The 27,610-nt window shown below is 43.6% G+C and overlaps 2 protein-coding genes and 1 long non-coding RNA gene across 7 annotated transcripts; 2 read left to right on the top strand and 1 right to left on the bottom strand.

Moving 5' to 3' along the window:
• The first annotated feature begins 3,326 nt into the window (after positions 1-3,326).
• LOC129533795 (uncharacterized) lies at positions 3,327-13,879 on the top strand. Of its 2 annotated transcripts, none has more exons than XR_010133813.1 (4): positions 3,327-3,413; positions 3,970-4,150; positions 12,430-12,533; positions 13,806-13,879. It is a non-coding gene; the product is annotated as an uncharacterized lncRNA (long non-coding RNA). The 2 variants fall into 2 exon arrangements; XR_008680160.2 differs by lacking the exon at positions 13,806-13,879 and adding an exon at positions 13,199-13,393.
• Positions 6,903-8,930, bottom strand: LOC101140367 (C-C motif chemokine 4). Of its 4 annotated transcripts, none has more exons than XM_031006180.3 (3): positions 8,567-8,930; positions 7,893-8,007; positions 6,903-7,299 (listed from the first exon to the last, which is right to left on the bottom strand). In XM_031006180.3, the coding sequence occupies exons 1-3, from the start codon at positions 8,640-8,642 to the stop codon at positions 7,212-7,214; spliced, it is 279 nt and encodes a 92-aa protein (XP_030862040.1). In that variant the 5' UTR covers positions 8,643-8,930; the 3' UTR covers positions 6,903-7,211. The 4 variants fall into 4 exon arrangements, with proteins under 4 accessions (XP_030862040.1, XP_030862039.1, XP_030862041.1 ...); XM_031006181.2 differs by lacking the exon at positions 6,903-7,299 and adding an exon at positions 7,348-7,468; XM_055388328.1 differs by lacking the exon at positions 6,903-7,299 and adding an exon at positions 7,358-7,478.
• Positions 13,880-14,857: 978 nt separating the features above from the next.
• LOC129533794 (C-C motif chemokine 3-like 1) lies at positions 14,858-24,931 on the top strand. The gene is made up of 5 exons (XM_055388327.2): positions 14,858-15,206; positions 15,971-16,060; positions 23,002-23,201; positions 23,887-24,001; positions 24,425-24,931. Exons 3-5 carry the CDS (start codon positions 23,126-23,128, stop codon positions 24,513-24,515), a joined length of 282 nt encoding a protein of 93 aa, XP_055244302.2. The 5' UTR covers positions 14,858-15,206; positions 15,971-16,060; positions 23,002-23,125; the 3' UTR covers positions 24,516-24,931.
• The last annotated feature ends 2,679 nt before the right edge of the window (positions 24,932-27,610 follow it).

Below are 27,610 nucleotides of genomic sequence, written 5' to 3'. Positions count from 1 at the left end.
GAATGCCATTTAAAATACAGTGATTGGATAGGAGAATATTTGAGGGCATTAACATTTTTTAAAAGCCAAAAAAAATTACAATTGGACTTATGAGATTTTGATTTTTTTGTGTATTTTCTTTTAAAAAATAAGCTTCTCTAGGCTGGGCTTGGTGGCTCATGCCTGTAATCCCAGCACTTTGGGAGGCTGAGGCAGGTGGATCACCTGAGGTCAGGAGTTTGAGACCAGCCTGGACAACATGGTGAAAGCCCGTCTCTACTAAAAATACAAAAATTAGCTGGCCGTGGTGGCACACACCTGTAAGCCCAGCTACTAGGGAGGCTGAGGCAGGAGAATCGCTTGAACCCGGGAGGCAGATGTTGCAGTGAGCGGAGATCACACCACTGTACTCCAGCCTGGGTGACAGAGCAAGACTCTGTCTCAAAAATAAATAAAGTATATAAATAAATAAATAAGCTTCTGTTTTGGCTTCCTCCAATGTAGTCTCTTTGAGTAGGAAGAAATTGTTATGATTTAAACTAGTAAATTCTCTCTTTTTTTTTTTTTTTTTGAGATGGAGTCTTGCTCTTATTGCCCAGGCTGGAGTGCAGTGGCGTGATCTTGGCTCACTGCAGCCGGCTCACTTGAACCGGGTTCAAGTGATTCTCCTGCCTCAGCCTCCCAAGTAGGTGGGATTACAGGTGCCTGCCATCACGCCTGGCTAATTTTGGTAGTTTTAGTACAGATGGGGTTTCACCATCTTGGCCAGGCTGGTCTTGAGCTCCTGGTCTTGATCTGCTGACCTATATCCGCCCGCCTCAGCCTCCCAAAGTGCGGGGATTACAGGTGTGAGCCATTGCGCCCGGCCGACAGGTAAATTCTTATATCAAAAAACTGAGTTAGACTTGGTCCCTGGAGCCGTTTTCCATCCCTAAAAAGATGATGTCAAGCTATCATGTATAATAAATAACAACTCAATTGACCACAGATTTTCCTTTAAGCCTAATGATGAAATAATATTATAATGAAATACTTAGAAGTTTTAAGGGAAAAAATCCTTTAAGTCATTAAATTAAAATTGAAACCAAAACAATAACTTCACTGTTTTAGGATAAAATTGGCATATGAAAGGTTTGATAGTGAATGACAGTAAGATTAACCTACTACAGCATTTGCCTTTAGCTTTTACTGAGTAATACTTGGAGCTATATATTTATAGCATTTGCTATAAATGTGCAAATGAAGACATTATTTATTGTATTACTGCTGAGATTAATATTGTCTTTTTCAGATTTCTAAAACATTACAGCAAATGCACACATGAGGGCTCTCTAATCAGCTAGCTATGGAGAGGGTAGGCATTTGTTGACTGTTAAGTCAAAACTAGTTCTATACTTTTACAGATGGAAAAATCAAGGTCCACCAAAGAGGTTATGATTCTACATGAGTTATTCTCTAGAGGAAACAAATTGGGTATTAGAATTTTGAAAAGATTAAACAGAAATCCCTGTCAGTGAATTTATGCTGGAGAATTTTGACTTTTATCCTAGCAACTCCTTACTGAAAATCTTTACCCATGCCATGATATAATTTATCTTCAATCTTAAATGGGTTTGGTAATAGTGTTTATAAGATGTAGGAGAGTTAATTAGAATATTTATTTTTATGAACTTTTGCTTTATAAAATTAAAAAATGTTAATTGTGCTTCATTTATACTTTTTTTTTTTTTTGAGACAGAGTCTTACTCTGTCACCCAGGCTGGAGTGCAGTGGCGTGATCTCAGCTCACTGCAACCTCTGCCTCCCAGGTTCAAGCGATTCTCCTGCCTCAGCCTCCCAAGTAGCTGGGACCACAGGCACGTGCCACCACGCCTGGCTAATTTTGGTATTTTTAGTAGAGACGGGGTTTCACCATGTTGGCCAGGGTGGTCTCGAACTCCTGACCTCAAGTGATCTGCCCGCCTTGGCCTCCCAAAGTGCTAGGATTACAGGTGTGAGCCACCAACACCTGGCCCATTTATACTTAAGGCTGATTCTCAACTGATCTGGGTAAGATCCTTAGTCTTTCCCCATCTCTGACGTAATTCCTAGTTTGTCCTTTGGCTTTCCTGTATATATAAAGCTATCAGGCTGCTTGCAGATTTTCCGGGGAATAAGTCCCATAAACACTCACAAAGATTTTATTAGGGAGAAGCTATGATGCGAATATAGAATGTAGATTTTTTAATTTCAAAATCATATTAGGATATATATAAATATATAATATAAATATACAAATAAATCATGTGTAAGTTAACATTTAATATGTATATATTATATAACATATATGTATAACACATATATATACATATATATAAGTGTAAGTTAACACTTAATAAATCCCATATATATATGGGATTTATTAAGTGTTAACTTATAAGATCACAAGGAAACAACCAGCAGAGGAGAAAGATGTAGGCTGGGAGGCTAGGCCCTCTCTCCTTTTCCAAGTCCCTAGCAGAAAGACAAGAGGACCCCCTAAGCAAATGAATCAGGAGTCACTGTAAATAACAAATGTCTCCTTGAGGAGCCCAGGGACATAGGGTCCTGAGATTTAGAAGCAGCTAACACTGCCTGAAGAAATTATTTCCCTGCAGCTGTGCTGGTCTCCCAGTTGGGAATGTTTCCATAGAAGGGAAGAGTCTCCCAGACCATCCTCCATCAAGTCCCATCAAGCCCATCTTCCCTGAAAAAAATTAATTTTGATTTTCTCATTCCTTCTGAATATATATATTTTACACATTTATCATGTAGAGCCATCCCTTGGTATCCACAGGGGATTGGTTCTAGGAATTCTCATGGCTTCCAAAATCTACACATGCTCTAGTCTCTGATGTAGCATAGTATTTGCCCATAACCTATGAACATCCTCCCATATACTTTAATCTCTAGATTACTTAGAATACCTAAACAATGTAAATGCTATTAATAAATGTAAATGTAGATCATTGTTATACTGCATTGTTTTTTATTTGTTTTTCTTTTTTCTTTTTTAGTTTTTGAGACAGCATATTGCTCTAGCGCCCAGGCTGGAGTGCAGTCATGTCATCTCAGCTGTTTGTAACTTCCGCCTCCTGGGCTCAAGCGATCCTCTTGCCTCAGCCTCCCAAATAGCTGGGACTACAAGCATGTGCCACCTCACCCAGCTAATTTTGGTACTTTTGTAGAGAAGGGGTCTTGTTATGTTGCCCAAGCTGGTCTAGAATGCCTAAGCTCAAATATTCCTCCCACCTTAGCCTCCCAAAGTGCTGGGATTACAGGTGTGAGCCACTAAACCTGACCTATTGTGTTTTTTTCTCCCCAAACATTTTCCATCGATCATCGGTTGAATCCACAGATTTGGAACCCACATATTCAAAATGTCGACTGTATCTAAAAATGAAACTATTTAAAAGGTAGAAAAATGCAGCCACGATTTTGTCTCTCAATTCTTTTCTTCTATTTTCCTGTATGCTAGACTCAGTTGGGAACCCAAGACAGAAGGAGTTTAGAAGGGAGAACAGGTAGAGATAAGTGGGAAAGAGAGGGTTTTAAGGCCCTCAAATCTGTAAAGGGTGAATGCAGACTGCAGTACAGGACTGCCAGCTGGTCTCTGGTCTCAGCCTCCAGGAAGAACTGTGGCTATGTCACCATCCTCAGCTCATCTTGCTCCCTTGATCCCTGCCTCTGCTTGCTCGGCTCCTGGCCTCCTTGGAGGAAAATGCCTGTGTCAATGGGAGCATGATGGAGGGTTCCAGGTTGAGGTGGGATGGGGGATGAAGACATGTTTGCATGAACATGTCCTAAAGGAACATGTACATAAGGAAATGGACTCCCATCTGGAGAGTGAGCTGGGGGAGGTGGGCACTGCAAGGACTAGGAAAATAGGCCGGATGTCTAGAAGTTGCTCCATAATCCATAGTTCCTTTTGAGTGTCCTGCTTTGTCTGTTCTGGCTTTTGCCCCCACCCAGAAACCTGGAGAAACCTCAACTGGAACGTCAAGTAAGCAGATTCCAGCTCTCTGGGCCCAGGGTGAGAAAAGGAAGTTGTATGAAAAGAGGAGAAAGGAAAAAAACAGTCTCGTATTGTGCAACAGGTGAAGTCCCACATTGCCCCACTTCGAGGATTCCATTCTGCCATTTGTAATTCCTGGTAAGCATTTCTTCATGAGGCTGCCCTGGCCTCCTGCAACCTTCCCTGGTGGCCTTGCCTCTGTGGAGCTGAGCTCCTCCCTTTCCATTAGCTGAGGGGCAGGGAGGATTGGGAAAGGGACTCCATCATGAGGGAGAATCCCTCCATCATGAGGGATTCTGGCCCTAACCCTGCCTGCTCACTAACAATGAACCAGAGACAGGTCATGGTTCTGCTCTGGGCTGCATCTGACAGATGAGAGGATGGACTCTTTCCCAGACAGGAATCCAGGACCCCTCAGAGCACCCTAGATGTCTCAAGAAGAAGCATGCTTCCTAAGGGTCTTGGACCCTGGATCAAGCCTCAGCCCCAGAACTCAGTTGCTGAAGCAGATCTCCTCTTGGGATGCCTCTCCTCATTATAGTTCATCTCCTTGAGGTGTGTCCCTCTCACCCTGGGTTCCTCCTGCAGGGAGGTTTGGCTCACCCTCTAGAATGCTCCCTTTCCTGCCACACTGAGCTATTGGGGGTCGCTATCGGTGACACATCAGTTGGTGGTTGTATTTGTTTCCTATTGCTGCTGCAAAAAATTACCACACACTTAGTGTCTTATGACCACATATTCTCTAAAAGTTCTGGAGGTGAGAAGTCTGCAATTAGATTTACTGGGACACTCCCTTTGGAGGCTCTAGGGGAGGAACAATTTCCTTGCCATTTGCAGCTTCTAGAGCTGCATCCTAAAACCTCTTCACTCCTGGCCTCTTCTTCCATCTTCCAAGCTTGTAGCATAGCATCTTGCTTCTGCTGTCACATTGCTACCTTCTCCTCTATTACCAAATTTTTCTCTTCCTTCCTCTGATAAGGACACTCACAACTACATTTAGGGCCTGACCAGATAATTCAAGGTAATCACTCCATCTCAAGATCCATAACTTGATCATATCTCCAAAGTCCCTTTTGCCATACAAAGTGACATTCACAGGTTCTGGGGAATAGGATGTGGATGTCTTGGGGGCCATTATTCAGCTACCATAGTGATCTATACCTTGTCTCTGGCCTGGGGTCATCCATTCTCTCTCCCATCCCGTCCCCCCAGAATAGAATTGTGTATCTTTCTCCAAATCTGCACCCTAATCTTACAGACCATCCCAACTGCTCCTCCCTTCACTCTCTTTAGGCTCTGAGAACATCCTAGGAGACTGCTCTCCAACAGAACTTTCTGCAATGATGGACAGAAAGTCCATAATCCGTGCTGTCTAACATGGGAGCTAGCCACATGGGGCTACTGAGCACTTGAAATGTGACTAGTGTGACTCAGGAACTGAATTTTAAATTTTATTTCATTTTAATTAAATGTAATGAAAATGTAAATAGCCACTTTGGCCAGTGGCTAACATATTAGACAGCTCAGATCTAGGCAAATGAAAGCAGAAACTATGGCCAGGCACATTCTTTGCTGCTAGCCTCTTCCCACACCTGTTTTGGATCAGCTCTGCCCCCTAACCACCTTCTCTCAGTGTCCGCAGAATCTGAAGGAAGTTTCCACTGGGGCTCTGGAATGACGGAGGTGACTAAGGGCAGGACAAGGAAAGGGATTGTGTCTGTTGACCCCAGGGAAGTGCAGGGCCCCAGTTCTGCTTTTGCACAGGACTAAGAACACTCAAATGATTTTCAAGATAGTCTCTGCCTTGTCCTTACTCAACCGGTCTCCCTTTTGAGGACCACAGAGGTGCGTCACTAGGGAAGGTGTGCAGGAAAGGGCCCGAGCCTGGGAGCTGGCACTGGCCAGGCTCCTGCTCTGCTATGCACTCGTTGAGTGGCATGTGGCAAGTTACTTCCCAGGCCTTGGCCCTCAGTTTCCATAAAATGAGAGGGTTGGACCAGATGGTCTAAACTTTCCTTTTAGCTTTAGTAGACTACGAGTCTGTGTCCCATGGATCAGGCTTTATTGTGCATGTAATTCTACTTCAGAGTTGTGTTGTGTCTGACCCATGGAATAGGCAGTTCTGATTTAAGGATAATTAAGTAGAAGTGGCTTTAGGTTACTCCTGCAACACTTCCAAACAAAACCTCCATCCTACTGTCCTCATGACAACACTTCACAGTAGATTGGGATTTAGAGTGCTGATCTGTCAACTAACTAATCTAATCCTCATGATGATCCTGACAATTGTTAGGTCCATTTTAAGTGAAAAGGCTGAGGCTGAGAGGGGGAAGGAGAGAATCTTCCAGGTGCCCAGTCCCATGATGGGTGCTTTACACATCACCTCGTAACAGCCCTTTGAAGGGGTTAATATTATCTACATTTCACACGTGTGAACACTGAGGTCTAATAAGGCAAGATGACTTTCCCAATGTTATGCTGATAATAAGATGATGAAGTCACTTTTCTCACTCTTCTTCCACCTTTGCTGTGCTGCTTCCCCTCTTTACAACTCCCCCCCAAGATGTTGAAATGATAACCTCCTTTTTTAAGGCATTTTTTCATGACACTCCCCAAGCAGACCTACTAGCCTCAGCAAGTCACTTCACCTCTCTGTGCCTCTGTTTCCTTAACTGTGAAACTGGGGGCAACAGTCCCTACTTCATAAGGGTGTTAAAACCCTTGTTGAAAGTATGCAGTGAGATATGTATTAAGAGTGTTCAGCCCAGAGCTCATATTAAGGACTCAGCAATTGCTGATTCTTACTGCTTTTGGAAACTGTAGCTTACCCCACCGCCCAATGGTACCAGGCAATTCCTTTTACCCCCAAATCAAATTAAAATCACAAAGAAACTGTTTGCATTTTATCTTAAAGTTTTATTATGAAAACACATGGAATTAACGGTGTTATCCATGTATTTGCAACAGCAGAGAAACAGTGACAGTGGACCATCCCCATAGGGGACACTTATCCTTTGGCTAAACTAATATAAATAATGGAAATGACACCTAATACAATAACACGGCACATAAAAAAGATTAAATTAAGGGAAGGGACAGGAACTGCGGAGAGGAGTCCTGAGTGTGGAGGAGATGTGTCTCATGGAGAAGCATCCAGGCTCAGGTGACCTTCCCTGAAGACTTCCTGTCTCTGAGCAGCTCAGTTCAGTTCCAGGTCATACACGTACTCCTGGACCCAGGTCTCACTGGGGTCAGCGCAGACTTGCTTGCCTCTTTTGGTTTGGAATCTGTAGAACAAGGAGCAGCCAGATTAGAATCCCATGGGACCTTTGAGGTCATCTGGCTTTATCCCTTGCCTGTGGTAGGCATCTTCCTCTGCCTGACCATGGTCCATGTGGGGCAGCTCTGGTGGATGGGATCCTTCCTGGAGCAGCACTGGAAGCAGACTCCCTGTAACTTCCACTCACTGGATTTAGCTGTGGGCCCCAGGGGTTGCCCAGATTAGGAACCGGTGGGCATTGCAATCAATATGAATAGATTGCCCCATTCCCTGCCAGCCTGGTAGTGACTTTTCCACATGTTTTTCTAGCATGGTTTAAGGAATTGGTCCATGTCTCATAGGACCTATCTGCCTTCCCCTGCTTCCCTGTCCTCTGAATAACTTCCTCCCCAGGAACCCCCTTCTGTCTCGGCTGCCACTCAGCCGCCTTCAGCACTTGAAAAGTGAGTTCATGACCTGTGACCTCACTGCTCTCAGGGAAGGCTTCAGCCCTGAGAGCTGCCTCCCCAACGCTCAATCACCTCCTCCCCAAAACAGGCCCCCTTTAAAAATCCAGCCCTCACCCTTGCCTCCCAGGGCAGCCCAGGGGTTGATACTCACACCACAGCTGGCTGGGAGCAGAGGCTGCTGGTCTCATAGTAATCTACCACAAAGTTGCGAGGAAGCTTCCTCACGGTGTAAGAAAAGCAGCAGGCAGTGGGAGGGTCTGAGCCCACTGAAAGGAAAGGCCAGGGTGAGATCAACACTGTCAATGGGAGCTGTTTATTTTGACTTCTAATTTTGCATCTTCATTGAGCATCCCTGTAGAGCTACCAGAACCCCAAATATGGTCCCTTGTATCCATTCCCACCTAACGTGAGCAGGAGTCTTATTCTGAATAGTGGATCTTCAGAGAAGAACGAGATAGAAATCTAGAAGATTGGAACTGGATTCAGTCTCTGAACACATTGCACTCCCTTCATATGACAGATGGGGAAACCAAGGCACAGAGAGGGACAGGGGCTTGCTTAAACAAATAATTAAAGGTAGAGCCAATTCAACAGTCTTGACTTCCAGCCCATCGTTTTCCTCTGCTGGTTGCTAATTCTTAAGAAAATAGGAACTTGAATGTTACTGAATATCTACTAGACTCTACATTTAGCAGCAGACTACATGACAATATTCCTAGCTGCCTTTTGTCCCATCCCCAGATCCCACTGTTTGCCAGCCATGACTAGAAAAAAGGACTCTGCCTACACCTTGACTCGAAATAGCAGCTGCAAAAGTAGACTTACTTGGTGCTGAGAGCGCTGGAGAGCAGAAGGCAGCTACTAGCATGAGGAGAGACAGGACAGTCACGCAGAGCTTCATGGTGTTGGTGGAAAAGAGGTTTTCTCAGAGGTGAGGCTGCAGAACTCAGAAGCTTCAGAACCCAGCTGTGTCCTGTGCTGATACTGAGTTGGGAATCTCTCTTTATAGGGACTCTGAGGCCTAGGACAAATGTGGGGGCACAGGAGAGTGAGTGGAATTTCCATGGTAGAGATGATGTCATGGCTCCTGAAGCTAGCTGAGTGAGGAGTTCCTCTCAGCTTCTCTTCCCCAGGGCGATGTCATCATAGAGGAAAGATGAGGGAGGTGCAGGCGAGAAGAAAAGGGAAGTGGTACAACCAAAGGCAGTGACCGAGACTGGGGAGAGAGTTGCAAACCCCAGAGGAAAAGATGAAATGTTCACACCTGCTACAAGTGGCTTGTAGACAAGAACTGTGCTGCTCTTGGTGGTTGGCACCCCCAGATGCTGGAGGGTTCATGCCAGTCTTTCCAGGCTGGCCACAAGTCTGGCCCCAAGAACAAAGCGGGAGCCAGGACTCCCCCATCCCCTTCCTGTGCCTTCTTCTGCTGAGCTGAGTGCCACTGACTTTTGTGCCCTATATGTTTCCTTGGGCATGAAGAGTCCAGCATTGGATGTGCGGAGGGACCCAGTAGGGTGGCTCAGGAACATTTGTAAGTTCTTATTGGACACTTACCTTGTACCAGGCACTGAGAAAGCTGTGTTACACATATTATATATAATCCTACCATAATCTTGAGCAGGGGTGTCTAATCTCATTTTACAGATAAGGCAATTGGGGATCAGAGAGTGGTCCACTGATGCGCTCAATGCCACAGAGCTGATGAATGGCACTGCCAAGATTTGAATCAAGATTCATCTGACTCCAAAGTCCATTTTCTTTCCATGCTGTAGTCTCCAGAATAAACATAGAGTGTGACCACAAAGAGAAACCATTGACTGATAGACTGCTAGGAGCTATTCCACACTCAAAGACCGATTATACTCAGACTTAATTCAGGGAAGGGATAGGGCTAGTCTGTCCTAGGACGAGGAGGGAACAGAGAAGAAATAAAGATTTCAAGATATTTTCTTGGACCAGCAAAAGAACAGGACAAATTAACCAGTAAGAATCAAGTTTGGAAGACGCAGATAGTGAATGTTCTTCTAGTATAAAAACAGAATTGAGCTGGGTACAGGGCCTCACACCTGAAATCCCAGCACTTTGGGAGGTCAAGGCAGGCAGATTGCTTGAGCCCAGAAGTTTGAGACCAGCCTGGGGAACATGGTGAAACACTGTCTCTATTAAAAAAAAAAACACACACAAAAAACTTGACTGGGAGTGGTGATACACACCTGTAGTCCCAGCTGCTCAGTAGGCTCAGGTGGGAAGATCACCTGAGCCCAGGAAAGTCCAGGCTGCAGTGAGTGGTGATTGTGCCACTGCACTCCAGCTTGTTTGACAGAATGAGACCCTGTCCCAAAAACAAAGCAAAGCAAAACAAAACAAAACAGAATTGTATACCTAGTAATGAGTTTATCTATGTTACAGGCAAAATGTGTAATCTAAGGATGTGGGTGTGTCCCAGCCAGTCCATAGGGAATGCCCATGCTCATGTTAAGCCCTGGCTGGTTTGACAGTTGCTGGGCACCTGTACAGAAGGTGAAGCTTACAAAGGCCCTGCATACAGGAGTGTGCAAGGTTGGACAAATGAAGGGAATGAAGATAACTGGATCAAGATCTCTATCTGCCTTTAGCTCTGCTACTCTAACCCACCTGCTCACCTTTAACCCCACATTGTTACCTGCTCTTCTGTGAGAAAGAAAAAAGAAGAGTAAAAAAAGGGAGCCATGACTTCAAACTATACCACAGGGCTGCAGTAACCAAAACAGCATGGCTCTGGTACAAAAACAGACTCATAGACCAATAGAACAAAATAGAGAGCTCAGAAATAATGCTGCATACCTGCAACCATCCGATCTTTGACAAAGTTAACAAAAACAAGCAACAGGGAAAGGACTTCCCAGTCAATAAATGGTACTGGGATAACTGGCTAGCCATATGCAAAAGATTGAAACTGGACCCCTTCCTTACACCATGTGTAAAAATCAACTCACAATGGGTTGAAGACTTAAATGTAAAACCTAAAATATAAAACTATAAAAATATGATACCTGTAAGATAACCTAGACAATACGATTCTGGGCATAGGATCTGGCAGATATTTCATGATGAAGATGCCAAAAACAAATCACAACAAAACCAAAAACTGACAAATGGGATCTAATTAAACTAAAGAGCTTCTGCACAGCAAAAGAAATTATCAGCAGAGTAAAGAGATAACCTACAGAATGGGATAAAATATTTACAAACTATCTGACAAAGGTCTAATATCCAGAATCTATAGGGAATTTAAACACATGTACAAGCAAAAAACAACTCCATTAAAAAGCGGGCATTGAACATAAACTGACACATTTCCAAAGAAGACATACACGCGGCCAAGAAACATACAAAAAATGCTCAGCACCACTAATCATTAGAGAAATGCAAATTAAAACCACAATGAGATACCATCTCAAACCAGTCAGATGGCTATTTTTAAAAAGTCAAAAAATAACATGTTGGTGAGGCTGTGGAGAAAAGGAACACTTATACACTGCTGGTGGGAATGTAAATTAGTTCAGCCATTGTGGGAAGCAGTTTGGTGATTTCTCAAAGAACTTAAAACAGAATTACCATTCAACCCAGCAATCCCATTATTGGGTATATACCCAAAGGAATATAAATCATTCTACCATAAAGACATGTGCACATGTATGTTCATCGCAACAGTATTCACAATAGCAAAGACATGGAATCAACCTAAATGCCCACTGATGGTAGACTGGATAAAAAAAATTTGGTATATATATATACGTATATATATGTATGTATATGTATATATATATGTATATAGATGTATATGTATATATATGTGTATATAGATGTATATGTATATATATGTGTATATATATGTATATGTATATATATATATAATGGAATACTTCTCAGTCAAAAAAAAAATAACAAGATCATGCCCTTTGCAGCAACATGGATGGAGCTGGAGGCCATTATCTTAAGCGAACTAACACAGGAACAGAAAACCAAATACTGCATGTTCTCACTTACAAGTGGAAGCTAAACACTGAGTACATATGGAGACAAAGAAGGGAACAGCAGGCACCAGGGCCTACTTAAGGGTGAAGCGTGGGAGGAGGGTGAGGATGAAAAAAACTACCTATTGGGTACTATGCTTATTACCTGGGTGATGAAATAATCTGTACACCAAACCCCCGCAACACACAACTTACCTATATAACAAACCTGCACATGTACCCCTGAACCTAAAATACAAGTTAAGGAAAAAAGGGACCCACAGCATCTGGGAGCCACAGGAGAGGTTGGAGCAGCATCCCGGGGTACTTCAGGGTCATTAAATAAAGTACAAGGTCATCCTACCTCAGCACTCTCCCTCACTCCCCACCCGCACACACAAGCTGCACTTCCCTCATCTGTTCTCTCCCCCTTTTCTTTGTACAGCTCTTGCTTCAAATGTTCTGATCTTCTCCAAGACCCTCGCCCCCAGCTGTAATGTTCCGTGTTCCCTGATAGCAGATGTGTTAGTACCTCTCCTGGCCTTTCCTAGTTGGTGCAGTTTCATCTTCATGCATCGAGGACCTCACTTTAAGGGAAGCAGTATGTGTTTCATGTTCTCTGGATTCACACAGACTTCGTTATCTATGACATTTTTATTCAACCCAATGTACTAACCATCTGCTCTTTGTCAGGGCAGACAGAGCTGAACGAAGCCCCATCCCTGCCCTCGAAGAGTTCCATGTCTAGTGATGGCACTGACAGTGACAGAAATAACTATCCCATGAGGAGGAATAAGGTAAGTGTCATGTCAGAGGAAGAAACAAAGTGTCAGGAAGGCTGAAGGATGGAGAAGCCTGTCTATCAGCTGTAGATGAGTAGTTTCAAGTTAAGTCTCAATCCCCACTAGAGCAGCTGTCTGAATGAACAGGGTGGAGGGGTTAGGAGGAAGCCTGTTCTGGGGCTTCAGGAGAATAATGATTGATAAAATGGGTGATTAGCCATCACTGAGCCATACAATGAGTTTGTCTGTTGACTTTTGTTTCCTCGCCTTGATCTGATCTTTGGCTCATGGGGGTAAAACGTTTTGATGGATCTTCATGAAGATCCTAACAACAATACTATGTCTGCACCAGTGGAAGTCCACACTGAGAGTAAAAAGGACTTGTATCATTTTGTTCAGCCATATTAACTTACCCCCCACCCCCAACAAGATTTAGACACTGGTGCCATTTAGAACTCCTGGAGGGCAAATGTGGAGACTGGAAAGCCAAGAAGAGCCAATAAACAAATGATTCTCAAATACATGACAAAAAAGATGTTCATCTTCTCTAGAGAAACTTCCCTGATCTCTTTCCCAAGTAAACTCTGTATCCTTCACTGTGCTCCTACAGTCTCCTGAACTACTTCCTTCTTACCACCTATCACATATTTATCTATTCATGTGGTTTCCTCCCCAACTAGGAAGTGAGCTCCTTGATGCAGAAACTATGTTATGCTTATCTCCATGGAGGGGATGTGATGAGTAATATGGACTCAAGGTGTAGACCCCTATATAGCTAAATGAGTAAACCAAGTACGAATGAACTGGTTGTTCTGACATTCCACCCAAAAGGTGATTCCTCAGCCCTGCTAGTGTGGTACTTCCCCTTCTCCCCCACCCTCAACCCACGCATCCAGTAGTCTTATCATAATGGATACTATTCTTGGACTCAACTCTTTGTAGCTCAGGGTTGCAAGAAGTGACAGCAAGGGTCATCCATGGTTCCAGGGAGCTCCATTCAGAGGGCCACCCCCTCACCCCTGAGCAGGGAAGCCCTTCTTTCCCCCTTACTTGTGGTCATTTAGAGGTTTCCCCCTCCACATCCTTGACCACCACTATATTCATAACTCCATTCTGGGCATTTTTACATTTGTCTTGTCATGTTGTCCTCAACCTCTCAGGCTGCAGACAGGCCCAGCAGCCACAGCAGTAACATGACCTTGAAAAGGTCCTGGTATTTTTCATTTTCCTCAGCATATCCGTGGCCTGTGGTTTTACCTGACCCTGATCTGTTTTGCCACGGTACAGATTAGGAAAGCAAAACCTAGAGAAGTGAAAAGACCTGATCAAGGTCACACAGGATGCATGTCAAGACCCAAGGCCTACAGTTCCCAGTTCAGAGATGACCAGAGTCCCTCTACAGGTATGACCTTCTGAGATTACACATATAGGCAATCTCTGTTAATAACAGACTCTTAGAAGAGATTACCAAAGTGCTGAGGAGCAGGGTAGAGAGGCAGTCAATCTGGACATCCTGGCCTCTCCTAGAGTGTTGGGGAGACCTCTGAGTGTTGGGGCCAAGAGGTGGCCTCCAGTAGGTGGATGCCTAGAACTAGAGAATTTCTGGAGGGCAAATGTGGAGACTGGAAAACCAAGGGGAGGTGGAACATAGGGTCATTTTGCCAAGATAAGAAACCAAGACGAGGCAAATCCTGTGGTTTTGACAGTATGGTATCCAAGTCACTTTGGGGGAAATGGGAGCTGAAGCTGAATTGTGGATTGAAGAAACAAGTACACAATTATCCAGAGTGCAGCATTCTTCAGGATGAAATCTGTAATGCTGTAGTAAACTGAGGAATGAAGAGACCAATATGGGAGAACAGGAGGATATTTATTTTAAGGTGTGCACTGGCTCAGTGAATTCATATCCAAAAAGCTGAGCATTTGGAGCATTTCAACAAAGACAGAGTGGGGTTTTACAAGCAGGCTTACAGAAGCAAAACAAAAGCAGTTAATCATATCATGATAGGTCCCATAGTCTATAGCATAGCATAACTTGTGGCCTTGCTTAGCTGGTGGCCTTGCAGCTGCACTGAAAGAAAAACAAGAACTGGCTAAATACAGACATTTGTCCCTTTTTTTTTCTTCAGACTTGTTATGGAGGCGGGGTGTCTGGAGCCCATTCCTTTGGCTTCGAATTCTCAAACAACGTTATCTTATAACTGTCCTTGAAGCGAGCTTGCTAGGCAGAGGAAAACTTCTTCTCCTTTATTTTATAACCCTTCCTTGCCTGTTATTTTCTTGGAATGAACGAGTGCATATTTATTTTTTAAATTTCTGCCTCCGTAGGACAGTGAGCGGTTGGAGCAGCTCATCAGTGACTGCCACACTCTGACTACGGAGCTGGCCAGCCCCACTCTTCTTACCATGGAAATAGACCTTGGTCACCGCCACAGCCTGCTCTTAGTTGTGAAAGGTAGAGGTCAGGAACTTCAGGAGATGTTAAATTCCTGAGAGAGGGGTAAAGCCTCACCAGCATTCATGAGGTCAAGAAAACTTTCAGTATTCCTTGTGAAGCATCTTCCTTCAAATTGTTTCTGGCCTTTTTCCATGCAGGTGATAGGGAATACTCCAGCAAGAGATGAACATAATTCAGTAAAGCTGTATTGAGTACCTACTGTGTGACAGGCATTGTGTCCGAGGGCAAGGGTAAGCACTTTAGATGGTGGTAGTGAAGTGTTATGGAGGGCTTCCAAAAAATGTGAGATCTGGTTTTTTTTTTCTTTTTGAAAAAAAATTTGTGGCCAGGGGCGCTGGCTCATGCCTATAATCCCAGCACTTTCGGAGGCTGAGATGGGTGGATCATCTGAGTCAGGAGTTTGAGAATAGCCTGGCCAACATAGTGAAACCCCATGTCTATTAAAAATACAAAAACTTAGTTTGGTGTGGTGGCACATGCCTATAGTCCCAGCTACTCGGGAGGCTGAGGCATGAGAATCTCTCAAACCTGGAAGGTGGAGATGGCAGTGAGCCAAGATAGCTCCACTGCACTCCAGCCTGGGTGACAGAGCGAGACTCTCTCAATAAATAAATAAATAATATATATAACTAATATATGTATTATATCTATATATTTATAACTAACATATATATCAGTTTGTTTTTCTTTTATAGAAAGTATACATGGTCGTTTACAAAATTGAAAAAATATAGGGAAGCATATATAAGAAAATTAAAATTACCCTATCATTCTGTACCTAGCTTTATATTTTACTATTGGTACTTAATATTCTTTCATGACCTAGTATATCTTATTATTGCTACTTAGTCTTCTTCTGTGTGATTACAAACTTAAATATTACTCAAAAATGGCATGAACATACACATGATATTCTATTGCATAGATATACCAAAAGTTGTATTTAATCATTAACATCAGTCATTTACATTGCTCTAACTTTTCTCTATTATAGGTTAAACTTAAATTAGCCAGGCAAAGACAGGGATAGGGGTATCCAGGCAAAGAACAAGAGACCTGCACTTGTTTCGGATATAAAATGGAGGTATTGAAATATTTCAATAATAATAAAATGGTAATAGTAATAATAGTAGATAGCACTTACTATGAACCAGTAATGTTCTCGGCCTTTCACAGGTATTAATGCATTTAATCCTCACAGTGGCCCTCTGAGTTAGGTGCTGTAACTATCCCCTTTCACACACGAAGAAACTGAAGCACAGAGAGGTACGTAACTTATGGAAAAACACACAGCTGACACACAGCAGATTTGAAACTGAAGCCAAGAAGTCTGGCTCTAGAGCATGAATAAATCACAAAAGGGAAGTGTGCTGTATTATAAATTTATGTTAAAAGCGTAACAGCCAAAGTTTCTGTTATTCTGGTGTAAAATGTCTTTTCTGTTTTGCATTTTGCATGTCTTTGAACAGCAAGATCCATGGGTTTCTCTCTTTTTCTTAGAAAATTTGGGGAATTACATGCTGGGTTTGCTGGCTCATGCCTATAATTGTAGCACTTTGGGAGGCTGAGGTGGGCAGATCACTTGAGGCCAGTTCAGGACCATCCTGGCCAACATGGTGAAACCCTGTCTCTACTAAAAATGCAAAAATTAGCCAGGCATGGTGGCACATGCCTGTAATCACAGCTACTCGGGAGGCTGAGGCAGGAGAATCACTTGAACCCAGGGGGAGGGGGAAGGGGAGGCGGAGGTTGCAGTGAGCTGAGATCGCCCCCACTGCACTCCAGCCTGGGCGACGGAGCGAGACTCTGTCAAAAAAAAACAAACAACAACAACAACAAGAAAAGAAAAGATGGGAAATTACATAATGTTTTTCCTTAATTGTTCTAAATATGAATCCCTGCAGCTGTCGCGGGATGTGCCCACATTCATAGCATTTCACTCTGCCCTGTGGTTTACAAGAAGGTGAAATTGTGCTTTACCAAGTGGACACCTCCTTCATTAAAAGCAAGGTAGAGAGCTGCACATTTAAGGAACCACGAGTAGTGCAAAAACGCTGAGCCTTGGTTTTCAGGAAGTCTCAGCAGGCAAGTCACGAGGCCAGAGAGGTAGACAGGGGTCAGGTTACAGAGAAGCTTCCATTTCATGTCAGAAACGATGCAGAATGTTTGCAAGATTTTAAAAGGAGAGAAGCAGAGACTGATTTGAGCTTTAGCAAAAGTATATTGGATGCTGTATGGTGAGATAGATTAAAAAGAGACAAAACTGGGCCGGGCATGGTGGCTCATGCCTGTAATCCCAGCACGTTGGGAGGCTGAAGCAGGCAGATCACTTGAGACCAGGAGTTCAAGACCAGCCTGGCCAACATGGTGAAACTCCGTCTCCACGAAAAATACAAAACATTAGCTGAGTGTGGTGCCACATGCCTGTAATCCCAGCTACTCGGGAGGCTGAGACACAAGAATTGCTTGACCTGGGAGACCAAGGTTGCGGTGAGCCAAGATCGAGCCATTGCACTCCAGCCTGGGCCACAGAGTGAGACCTTGTCTCAAAATAAATAAATAAATTAGAGACAAAAGTAGAAGAAAAAGCAGTTGCTAGGACCCTCTTCTAGTTGTCATGGTGAGAATCCATAAGAACCTGACCTAAGACAGAGGCAGTGGGAATGGTGAGAGGCAGATGCATGTAAAATTGAATGTAGACTAGAGTTGGTGATTGAATAGCTGTAGGAGATGACAGAGAAAGAGGAGACGAGGGTGACTCTCAGCTTTCTGGACTGGAAGACTGATAGGAAGAGGCACTTTTTATTGGGTAGAGAATATGGAAGAAGGGGCAAGGGACCGGGAGAGGGATCGGATCCAGTACCAAGACATAACGCCCTGACCTACTGCACACATGCAAGAAATGGCTAAATAAAATAACAAGGACTCAGGACGGGAAACAAGGGGCTGGCTGCAGAAAGAAGGGGCTGTGTCAATGAGACATTGTCTGTCTAAGATACTAGACAGGGGACTCCAGGCTGCTGCTTCTGCCTGCATGAAAAGTGGGGCCCACACCTGCTACAACCTGACCACGCAGACCACATATGAGAAAAGGAGGCCAAAGCTGGGCCAAACAGGATGTCATCATCAGTGAACCCATCCGTGGGGCGCCTGCTGCCAAAGGAGATAGCGGAGGGTGACACTTGGGGAAGTGGAGCCTCGGGGCCAGAATCTGGAAGGAAAGCAATGCTCCGCGCTGGAGAGCACGGGCAGCAGCTCACAGTGGGGAGGCAAGCTGAGCAGTGCAAGGCAAAGACGCCGCAGAGGACAAACTGCCCAGCCAGGATTCCCCGCACTGCGGACTGGGACGCTCTGCTGGACTGAGGTGGGGCCTCGCAGAGGCTGAAATGAGCCAGAACGCTGGGACACAAATCAAATCCCTCCATGCTGAAGGGTCCATGGTGTTGACTGCTGGCTACTTTCTGTCACCACCACCTAAGGAATCTTGGGTGGTCAGTTTCCCAAAGATCAAGACTGTGACACCATGGCCTTTTTCTCTTTTCTTTTCTTTCTCTCTCTCCTTCCTTCTTTGCTTCTTTCTTTCTTTCGTCTTTCTTTCATTTTTCTTTCTTCTTTCTTTCTCTTTCTTCTTTCTTTCTTTCTTTCCTTTAAAGCAAATCATAAACTTTTAGATCCAAGTTACTGAAAACTTCTTTATATAAGTTTAATTTACATTTCTCTTTCAAATTTTATCTTTATTGGGACCCTCAATTCTTTTTTTTTTTTTTTTTTTTGAGACGGAGTCTCGCTCTGTCGCCTAGGCTGGAGTGCAGTGGCGCGATCTCGGCTCACTGCAGCATCCTGGGTTCAGGTGATTCTCCTGCCTCAGCCTCCCGAGTAGCTGGGACTACAGGCATGTGCCACCACGCCTAGCTAATTTCTTGTATTTTTAGTAGAGACAGGGTTTCACCATGTTGACCAGGCTGGTCTCAAACTCCTGGCCTCAGGAGATCCGCCTGCCTCAGCCTCCCAAAGTGCTGGGATTACAGGCATGAGCCACCGTGCCTGGCTTCAATTCTCATTTTATTTAAAAATTCTTCCTTGGCTCTGGAGACCTGTCACGCTTCTGACTGTCTCTCCTGATTCTGTGTGTGTGTATGTGTTTGTTTTATTTGAAGTTCAGGGATGCATGTGCAGGTGTGTTACATAGGTAAACTTGTGTCATGGGGGTTTGGTGTACAAGTGATTTCATCACCCAGGTATTACGCCTAATACCCGTTAGTTGTTTTTCCTGATCCTCTCCCCGTTCCCACTCACCATGGCCTTTCTTATCCTACCCTTCCCATTAGTATTTCAACTCCATAGTGAGAGTTCAGGCATAACACATATTGTTAGTCCAATCAGGGATTTATTTATTCACCAAATAGATATTAAGCTTCACTATATGTCAGGCATTGTGATTATCACTGGAGATACACTGGTAGCTAACACAGATAGGGGAATATAAAACTGACCAATTCCATCCACATGACCCTGGGCACGTCATTTCAACTGGGAACATCAATTTACCACCTAGGAAATGTCTAAGACCCTCCCAACTCAACCCCGTCCTACATCTCCCTTACATTATTCATTCAACGTATATAAATTAAGCAAATGCTATGCGTGCAACTATATTTTACTCCAAGCCAAAACACATGGCAAAGGGCTATTTCCTGGTTTGGGGATTGATCAAGAAAGTCTTACAAATATATAAACACTGAGATAGAATTATGTATTCAATAAATCATCTTTATTATAAAGAACACAATCATAAGAGATGGAGACTAGGTCAGGAGGCTCATCATGTTATAATCATCATGCGCTAGGATTTGGTTTAAATCAACCAACGAGACATGGTCTGGAGTTGGTTTACAATCTGAGAAGACACTCTAAAAAATCTGCCATTATAGGAGTGGTGTGAGGATCAAATATAATAAGTTGTGGTACAGGACGTGTAGCGTGTGGTACCTAGAGTCAGACTACCTGGATGTGAATCCCTGCTCTGCTAGTCATCAGCTTTACGGCCTTCGGAAAATTGCTTAACCTCTATTTACTTTGGTTTCTTCACCTGTTCAACTAAGAAAGTATACTGGTAACTAAATCATAGGGTTGTTTTGAAGACAGTTCATACATGTAAATCCCTATTATGGAAATCGGCATATGGTGATCACTCGATAAATATTACTTATTGTGAACTAAAATTTGTGTAGTTGCTAATCTATCATTAGTACAAAATAAAAGTTTGTTTCCAAACTCCCACATTGCCTTTATTAAACTATAAATTTCTTGAGAAAAAGAAACTAAAATAAAATCAACAGGACATGGTCTAGGTTTTTGAAGAGCAAATTACATAGGTAACTAATTATAACACACAGTGCTGTAATCACAGAGATAGAAGATGTCCCTTATCAGAACACTGACTGATTCAGCAGTTTCCATTTCCTTTTCTCACTCTCCACAACTCACAGAAGCCAGCTCCCAGAAAAGGAATCACGAGTATGGAGGGGGTTCCCCTAAGAAGTGAGTGAGGGAACGCAATTCAGGGTATCAACGAGAGCTGAGAGGCAGAGGGTGGGGTGAGAAGGAGCCATTGCCTGTGATGTAGGTTTCTAATGACACAAGTGGCAGAGATACCTTTATTTGGAATTGGTAGCAATAGGGGAAGATAGGTGGATGCCAAAGCTCCGGTGAAACCTACCACGTCCCCTGATCTTGCCTCTGCTTCTCCTCTCTCAAGACTGGCACTAGCCATCACTGGGGTGGAATGGAAACAGAGCTCATGTGTATTAAAAGACCTAACTCTAAAGACACTCAGGAAGGACAGAATTCCAAAGGCGTGGTCGCACTTGGCTTCTGTCCTCCGTTGTTCTCCCGCATCAAGTGTGTCAACTCTAACCCCTTTGGGGGGAATTCACGGCCTGTCCTGGTTTGGTCCGAATTTACCTTTATCATCCATATTCACCCCCACTGCTCTGCAGCTCCACTGAAGCACCCCCTCTTTCCTCTGAGCCACAATGTCACACCCAGGACTCTGCCTCAGCTGGGCCTCCACTGCCCACCCATCTATAGATGCCTAAATCCCGGGCAGTTATCCAGACACAACTAAAGTTCCATCCCTTCCATGAAGCCTTCCCCAACCCTCTGGTGGAAGGTCACTTCTTCCTCATGGGGTTCTGAGCTTTCATTTCTTTTTCTACTAAGAGTTTTACAATTACCTGTTCATACACTCTACCTGCCCCCATGAGACCAGGGGCATCTCAGAAACAAAGATCATTAAAACCAACGAAATCTATTTCTCATTATAAAATGAGATGCTGATTGATTGCAAAATAAGAAAATAAAGTATGGAAAAGAAAAAAAAGCATATAATCTGGCTGAGAAGGTACAGACCCTTCCACACCACTGAAATTATGTGTTGAAAAGAATAAGGAAAAAACTGCTTCAGTTTGGCATTATTTATGTAAGTATAGTATAGGATCCTTAAAATGGTTCAGAGAAATGGGAAATCAAGACTTCATTTTGGCAAAGCCCATTGAACAGAAACTGTAGCATATTTGTCAGTAATTTCTTTCAGATTAAACAACTGACAACAACCCACTTTTCAACCAGTGATGTTGGAAATGTTTTAAAACAAAATTAATTCATAAATTTGTGGGCTGACCAAGAAGGTAATAAAGTCTCACTAAATAAAATGAGGAAAATTCAGAAAAAGAAAAAAATAAGAAAATAAATCACCCATGGATCTAAGCACTATTCATTCTTTAAGGCATGTATTTCCAAGCCTTTTAATTTTTTCCATGCCTAGAGTTGGCATGGCATATATATATCTTTATACAATTCTTCAAATTTTATAGAATTTGTATAATGTTTTATCTTGCTTTTTTTAACCACTGATGCTATAAGCATATTTATGCCACTTCATTCACTTTAGAGACTTAATAATAAAGGATCTTGTGGATAATTTATCATTCCCTGATAGAGAAAAATTTAGCTTTGCTTATTTTAGAGTTATAAATGATGCTGGGTCAGGTATCTTTATGTTTGAAGATGGCTCCGTATTTGGGTTGTTTCCACAGAACTCTTTCCCAGAAATGCTTTTTCTAGGTTAATGGCTACACATATTTCTAGGCACCTGACATACTGATACCCACCTCTAAAGTATTTTTATGATCCACAAGTAGCATTCAACACAGCGCCCCAGTCACTCCGAGACTAATAAATAGACAAATGACTGAAACGTGACCTCATGCTTTCTATTCCTCCAGCTTTCATTGAGTTCCTTTCCTCTGGGAGGATTGGGGGTTGTCCAGCCCTCCACAGCATCAGCCCATTGACCCTATCCTTGTGGTTATAGCAGCTGAGGAAGCAGAATTACAGCTCTGTGGGAAGGAATGGGGCTGGAGAGTTCATGCATAGACCAGTTCTTTTTTTTTTTTTTTTTTTTTTTTTTGAGATGGAGTTTCACTTTTGTTGCCCAGGCTGGAGTGCAATGGCATGATCTCAGCTCACCACAGCCCCCACCTCCTGGGTTCAAGCGATTCTCCTGCCTCAGCCTCCCAAGTAGCTGGGATTACAGGCATGTGCCACCACGCCCGACTACTTTTGTATTTTTAGTAGAGATGGAGTTTCTCTTTCTTGGTCAGGTTGGTCTCAAACTCCTGACCTCAGGTGATCCGCAGCCTCGGCCTCCCAAAGTGTTGGGATTACAGGTGTGAGCGACCATGCCTGGCTGCATAGAACAGTTCTTATGAGAAGGGATCAACTAAGAATAGCCTTGGGTTGACACACACCCCTCTTCACACTCACAGGAGAAACCCCATGAAGCTAGAACCAGTCATGAGTTGAGAGCTGAGAGTTAGAGAGTAGCTCAGAGATGCTATTCTTGGATATCCTGAGCCCCTGTGGTCACCAGGGACCCTGAGTTGTGCAACACTCAGCATGACAGCATCACTACACTTAAAAATTTCCCTCCTCATCCCCAGATTCCATTTCCCCATCCGCCAGGGCTGCCTATAAAGAGAAGGAGAGATGGCTTCAGACATCAGAAGGACGCAGGCAGCAAAGAGTAGCCAGTCCCTTCTTGGCTCTGCTGACACTCGAGCCCACATTCCATCACCTGCTCACAATCATGCAGGTCTCCACTGCTGCCCTTGCCGTCCTCCTCTGCACCATGGCTCTCTGCAACCAGGTCCTCTCTGCACCACGTGAGTCCATGTTGTTGTTGTGGGTATCACCACTCTCTGGCCATGGTTAGACCACATCAGTCTTTTTTTGTGGCCTGAGAGCCCCGAAGAGAAAAGAAGGAAGTTCTTAAAGCGCTGCCAAACACCTTGGTCTTTTTCTTCACGACTTTTATTTTTATCTCTAGAAGGGGTCTTAGCCCTCCTAGTCTCCAGGTATGAGAATCTAGGCAGGGGCAGGGGAGTTACAGTCCCTTGTACAGATAGAAAAACAGGGTTCAAAACGAATCAGTTTGCAAGAGGCAGAATCCAGGGCTGCTTACTTCCCAGTGGGGTCTGTTGTTCACTCTCCAGCTCACCCTAGGTCTCCCAGGAGCCCTGTCCCTTGGATGTCTTATGAGAGATATCCAGGGCTTCTCTTGGGCTGGGGTATGACTTCTTGAACCGACAAAATTCCCTGAAGAGAGCTAAGAGAACAGTGCATTCAGGTATCTGGATCACATAGAGAAACAGAGAACCCACTATGAAGAGTCAAGGGGAAAGAAGAATATAGACAGAAACAAAGAGACATTTCTCTGCAAAACCCCCCAAATGTCTTCCAGTCACTTGGTCTGAGCAAGCCTGCCCTCCTCAACCGCTCAGGGATCAGAAGCTGCCTGGCCTTTTCTTCTGAGCTGTGACTCGGGCTTATTCTCTCCTTTCTCCACAGTTGCTGCCGACACGCCGACCGCCTGCTGCTTCAGCTACATCTCCCGACAGATTCCACAGAATTTCATAGCTGCCTACTTTGAGACGAGCAACCAGTGCTCCAAGCCCAGTGTCATGTAAGTGCCAGTCTTCTTGCTCACCTCTAGGGAGGTAGGGAGTGTCAGGGTGGGGGCAGAAACAGGCCAGAAGGCCATCCTGGAAAGGCCCAGCCTTCAGGAGCCTATCGGGGATACAGGACGCAGGGCACTGAGGTGTGACCTGACTTGGGGCTGGAGTGAGGTGGGTGTTACAGAGTCAGGAAGGGCTGCCCCAGGCCAGAGGAAAGGAATAGGAAGAAGGAGGCAGCAGGACACTCTGAGGGCCCCCTTGCCTGGAGTCACTGAGAGAAGCTCTCTAGACGGAGATAGGCAGGGGGCCCCTGAGAGAGGAGGGGGGGCCTTGAGCTGCCCAGGACAGAGAGCAGGATGTCGGGGCCATGGTGGGCCCAGGATTCCCCTGCTGGATTCCCCAGTGCTTAACTCTTCCTCCGTTCTCCACAGCTTCCTAACCAAGCGAAGTCGGCAGGTCTGTGCTGACCCCAGTGAGGAGTGGGTCCAGAAATACGTCAGTGACCTGGAGCTGAGTGCCTGAGGGGTCAAGAAGCTTCGAGGCCCAGCGACCTCGGTGGGCCCAGTGGGGAGGAGCAGGAGCCTGAGCCTTGGGAACATCCCTGTGACCTCCACAGCTACCTCTTCTATGGACTGGTTGTTGCCAAACAGCCACACTGTGGGACTCTTCTTAACTTAAATTTTAATTTATTTATACTATTTAGTTTTTATAATTTATTTTTGATTTCACAGTGTGTTTGTGATTGTTTGCTCTGAGAGTTCCCCCGTCCCCTCCGCCTTCCCTCACACTGCGTCTGGTGACAACCAAGTGGCTGTCATCGGCCTGTGTAGGCAGTCATGGCACCAAAGCCACCAGACTGACAAATGTGTATCGGATGCTTTTGTTCAGGGCTGTGATCGGCCTGGGGAAATAATAAAGATGCTCTTTTAAAAGGTAAACCAGTATTGAGTTTGGTTTTGTTTTTCTGGCAAATCAAAATCACTGGTTAAGAGGAATCATAGGCAAAGATTAGGAAGAGGTGAAATGGAGGGAAATTGGGAGAGATGGGGAGGGCTACCACAGAGTTATCCACTTTACAACGGAGACACAGTTCTGGAACACTGAAACTACGAATATGTTATAACTCAAATTATAATATGCATGCTCTAGGAGAATTCACTACTCGAATGGACACCATTAAGCAGAGTATTCTGTAGGGCATATTCATGATGAATCCAGCTCTTAATAGCAATTACTTACATTGTTGAGGCTTACTCGTACTGAGTGCTTTTTATACATTGCTCATTTAATCTTACCAATGCAATAGTACAGCTTAGGTACTATTAATACCTCCACTTGACAGAAAAGTAACCCAGGGCTCAGAAAGGTTAGACAACTTGGCTGAGGTTACACAGCATGTGAAAGGTCAATTGTGTTCCAAAACTGGACTTTTATCGAACTACAGACTATGCTGTTAACCATTGATCAAGTTATTTCCCAAAGTATGACCCACCTATGCTCAAATCTTACCCCATTCTTTAACAGATGATACTTTATCCATTGCAACCACTTCCTGTCAGGATTCTGAGTTGACATAGAGTGTTTCAGCAGTGATTATTTAAGCCAGTTACATCAGGATCTTTAGGTGTAGACCTGGGAACTGATATTTTTATCAAGCTCATGAGGTGTTCCATAGCATGTTAATGACTGAGAGCCACTGTCAATAGAATTCACCACTGTTTTCTAAATGTGGTAAGTATCTGCATATGGCAACAGGTGTATTATACATTATTTCTCTAGAATCTACACTCTACAAAATAAATAGCTAATGTTAGAGAATGAAAAGACAACCAGCTTCTGTGTGGAGCAGGATGCTGTCTATAGGTTTGAAAGGTAAGTTATTTAATAGATGGATTGCTTGCATTATATGTACAAGAAATGCATACTAAGCTAGGGTCCTTTTTGCAGAAGAAAGGGAAATTCAAAATATTTGTGTGAAAACCAAACGTGTTAATTTTTATGAGCTATGCTTATTTCATTTTGTTTAAAATAATCTAATTTCTGTGTCCAAACATGTTTAGAATTGTAGGGCTCAAACTCTTTAAAGCATAATTAAACACTACTACTTAGCAAATATTAAAATGCACGTACTATGTGACCTACATCCCATTTGACCTGATCCCATTTCTAGGAATCTGCTTCATAGAAACACTGCCAAAAGATAAGAATATGTAGACATGAGGATATTCTTTCAAGTATGGTTGGTAAAGAGCAAAGAAATGCAAACAGTCATCAGTAGGGGATTAATCAGTAGAGGATTAAGATGTCCATCAATGGAATATTCTGCAGTCAGTAAACAAAAGCAGCACACATCTATAACTGTGGAAAGTGTCCGTAATATTCTAGGTAAAATGCATACCTATTTACATTCAGTATATGCATACATATTCTCTACATATGCTACAAAACTGTCTGTAAAGGATATTATTTTGTTTTTATTTTTAAAAGCCATATACACACATATTTACATAGGCAAATATTTGGAAAGACATACATCAAATAGCTAACTCGTTTCTTTGAGGAAATGAGGCTTTTTTTTTTTTTTTTAGGAATGAGGGCTTTTCCTTTTTATATTCTGCACTTTTAAAACTTTGAGTTATTTTCTGATTAGCTTGCATAGCTTACCTCTCTGGTCTCATCTTACCCTGTTCTTTGATGTGTGATATTCCATCCATCACAACCACTTTCTGGTAGGGATTCTGAGTTGATGCAGAGAGAATAGAGCTCAGCTTGGCTTACAGCATTTTGATGCCATGATGGCTTTCGTATAATGAGGGTACAGCAACAAACACATCCTTTTGACAAGGCTGTTCTCTCTCTCTCTCTGTCTCTCTCACACACACACACACACACACACACACACACACACACACACACACAGAGGAGCAGTTTTGTCCCCATAGATGCAGTGAAGGTGTCATCATTCCTTCTTTATTGACTTTCAGGAAAAAAATATAAGGGCATACAATATTTGCCTGCAGTGAATTGTTTCACAAGGTCCAGAAACCCAAAGCTAAACAAAGTTTAATCATGCCCAATATTCCCTAAATACAAGTGTTGTGAACAAACAGAGTAAGTTAAACACAGACTCCTGTTAGGGAACTGGAGAATGGGAATTGCATTTTTAGGCAGTTCAGCTGATCTGGCAGTCCCTAGCTCTCCTCCCTGGGGGAATGTCCTCCACGGACAATCTGAGATGTGCAATGTGGAGGATCTGCTTTCTGGAGGCTGCTGACTTCCTGTCTGTGTGAGTTAGCCTGAGGTTGCCTTAGGTATTGTGTAATCAACGACTGTTTGGAACCAGTCTTGTAGTTTCTTTGGCAGTGTGACTCCCTTCTAATGTCCATAGGCTACTATTTGCTTCTGATCAATTCCATGGGCCAGGGAGCCAGAAGCAGAGATGTTTTCAGTTACAAAGCTCGAATTTGCATTTTAAATGGGGCTGGGGATACGCACTTTCTTTTTTCTTTTCTTTTCTTTCTTTTTTTTTTTTTTTTTTTTTTTTTGAGATGGAGTCTTGTACTGTCGCCTGGGCTGGAGTGCAATGGTGTGATCTTGGCTCATTGCAACCTCAGCCT

Source organism: Gorilla gorilla, chromosome 4, assembly GCF_029281585.2.
Source record: "Gorilla gorilla gorilla isolate KB3781 chromosome 4, NHGRI_mGorGor1-v2.1_pri, whole genome shotgun sequence".
NCBI lineage: Eukaryota > Metazoa > Chordata > Mammalia > Primates > Hominidae > Gorilla > Gorilla gorilla.
This window is presented reverse-complemented; position numbering and strand designations above follow the sequence as displayed.

Coding starts and splice junctions, on each gene's coding strand:
- LOC101140367 (XM_031006179.3), bottom strand. CDS start 8,823: ATGACATCATCTCTACCATGGAAATTCCACTCACTCTCCTGTGCCCCC. Junction 7,300..8,566: donor TCCAGCGCTCTCAGCACCAA/GTAAGTCTACTT, acceptor CTTGTTCTACAG/ATTCCAAACCAAAAGAGGCA.
- LOC129533794 (XM_055388327.2), top strand. CDS start 23,126: ATGCAGGTCTCCACTGCTGCCCTTGCCGTCCTCCTCTGCACCATGGCT. Junction 23,202..23,886: donor CCAGGTCCTCTCTGCACCAC/GTGAGTCCATGT, acceptor CTTTCTCCACAG/TTGCTGCCGACACGCCGACC. Junction 24,002..24,424: donor TGCTCCAAGCCCAGTGTCAT/GTAAGTGCCAGT, acceptor CGTTCTCCACAG/CTTCCTAACCAAGCGAAGTC.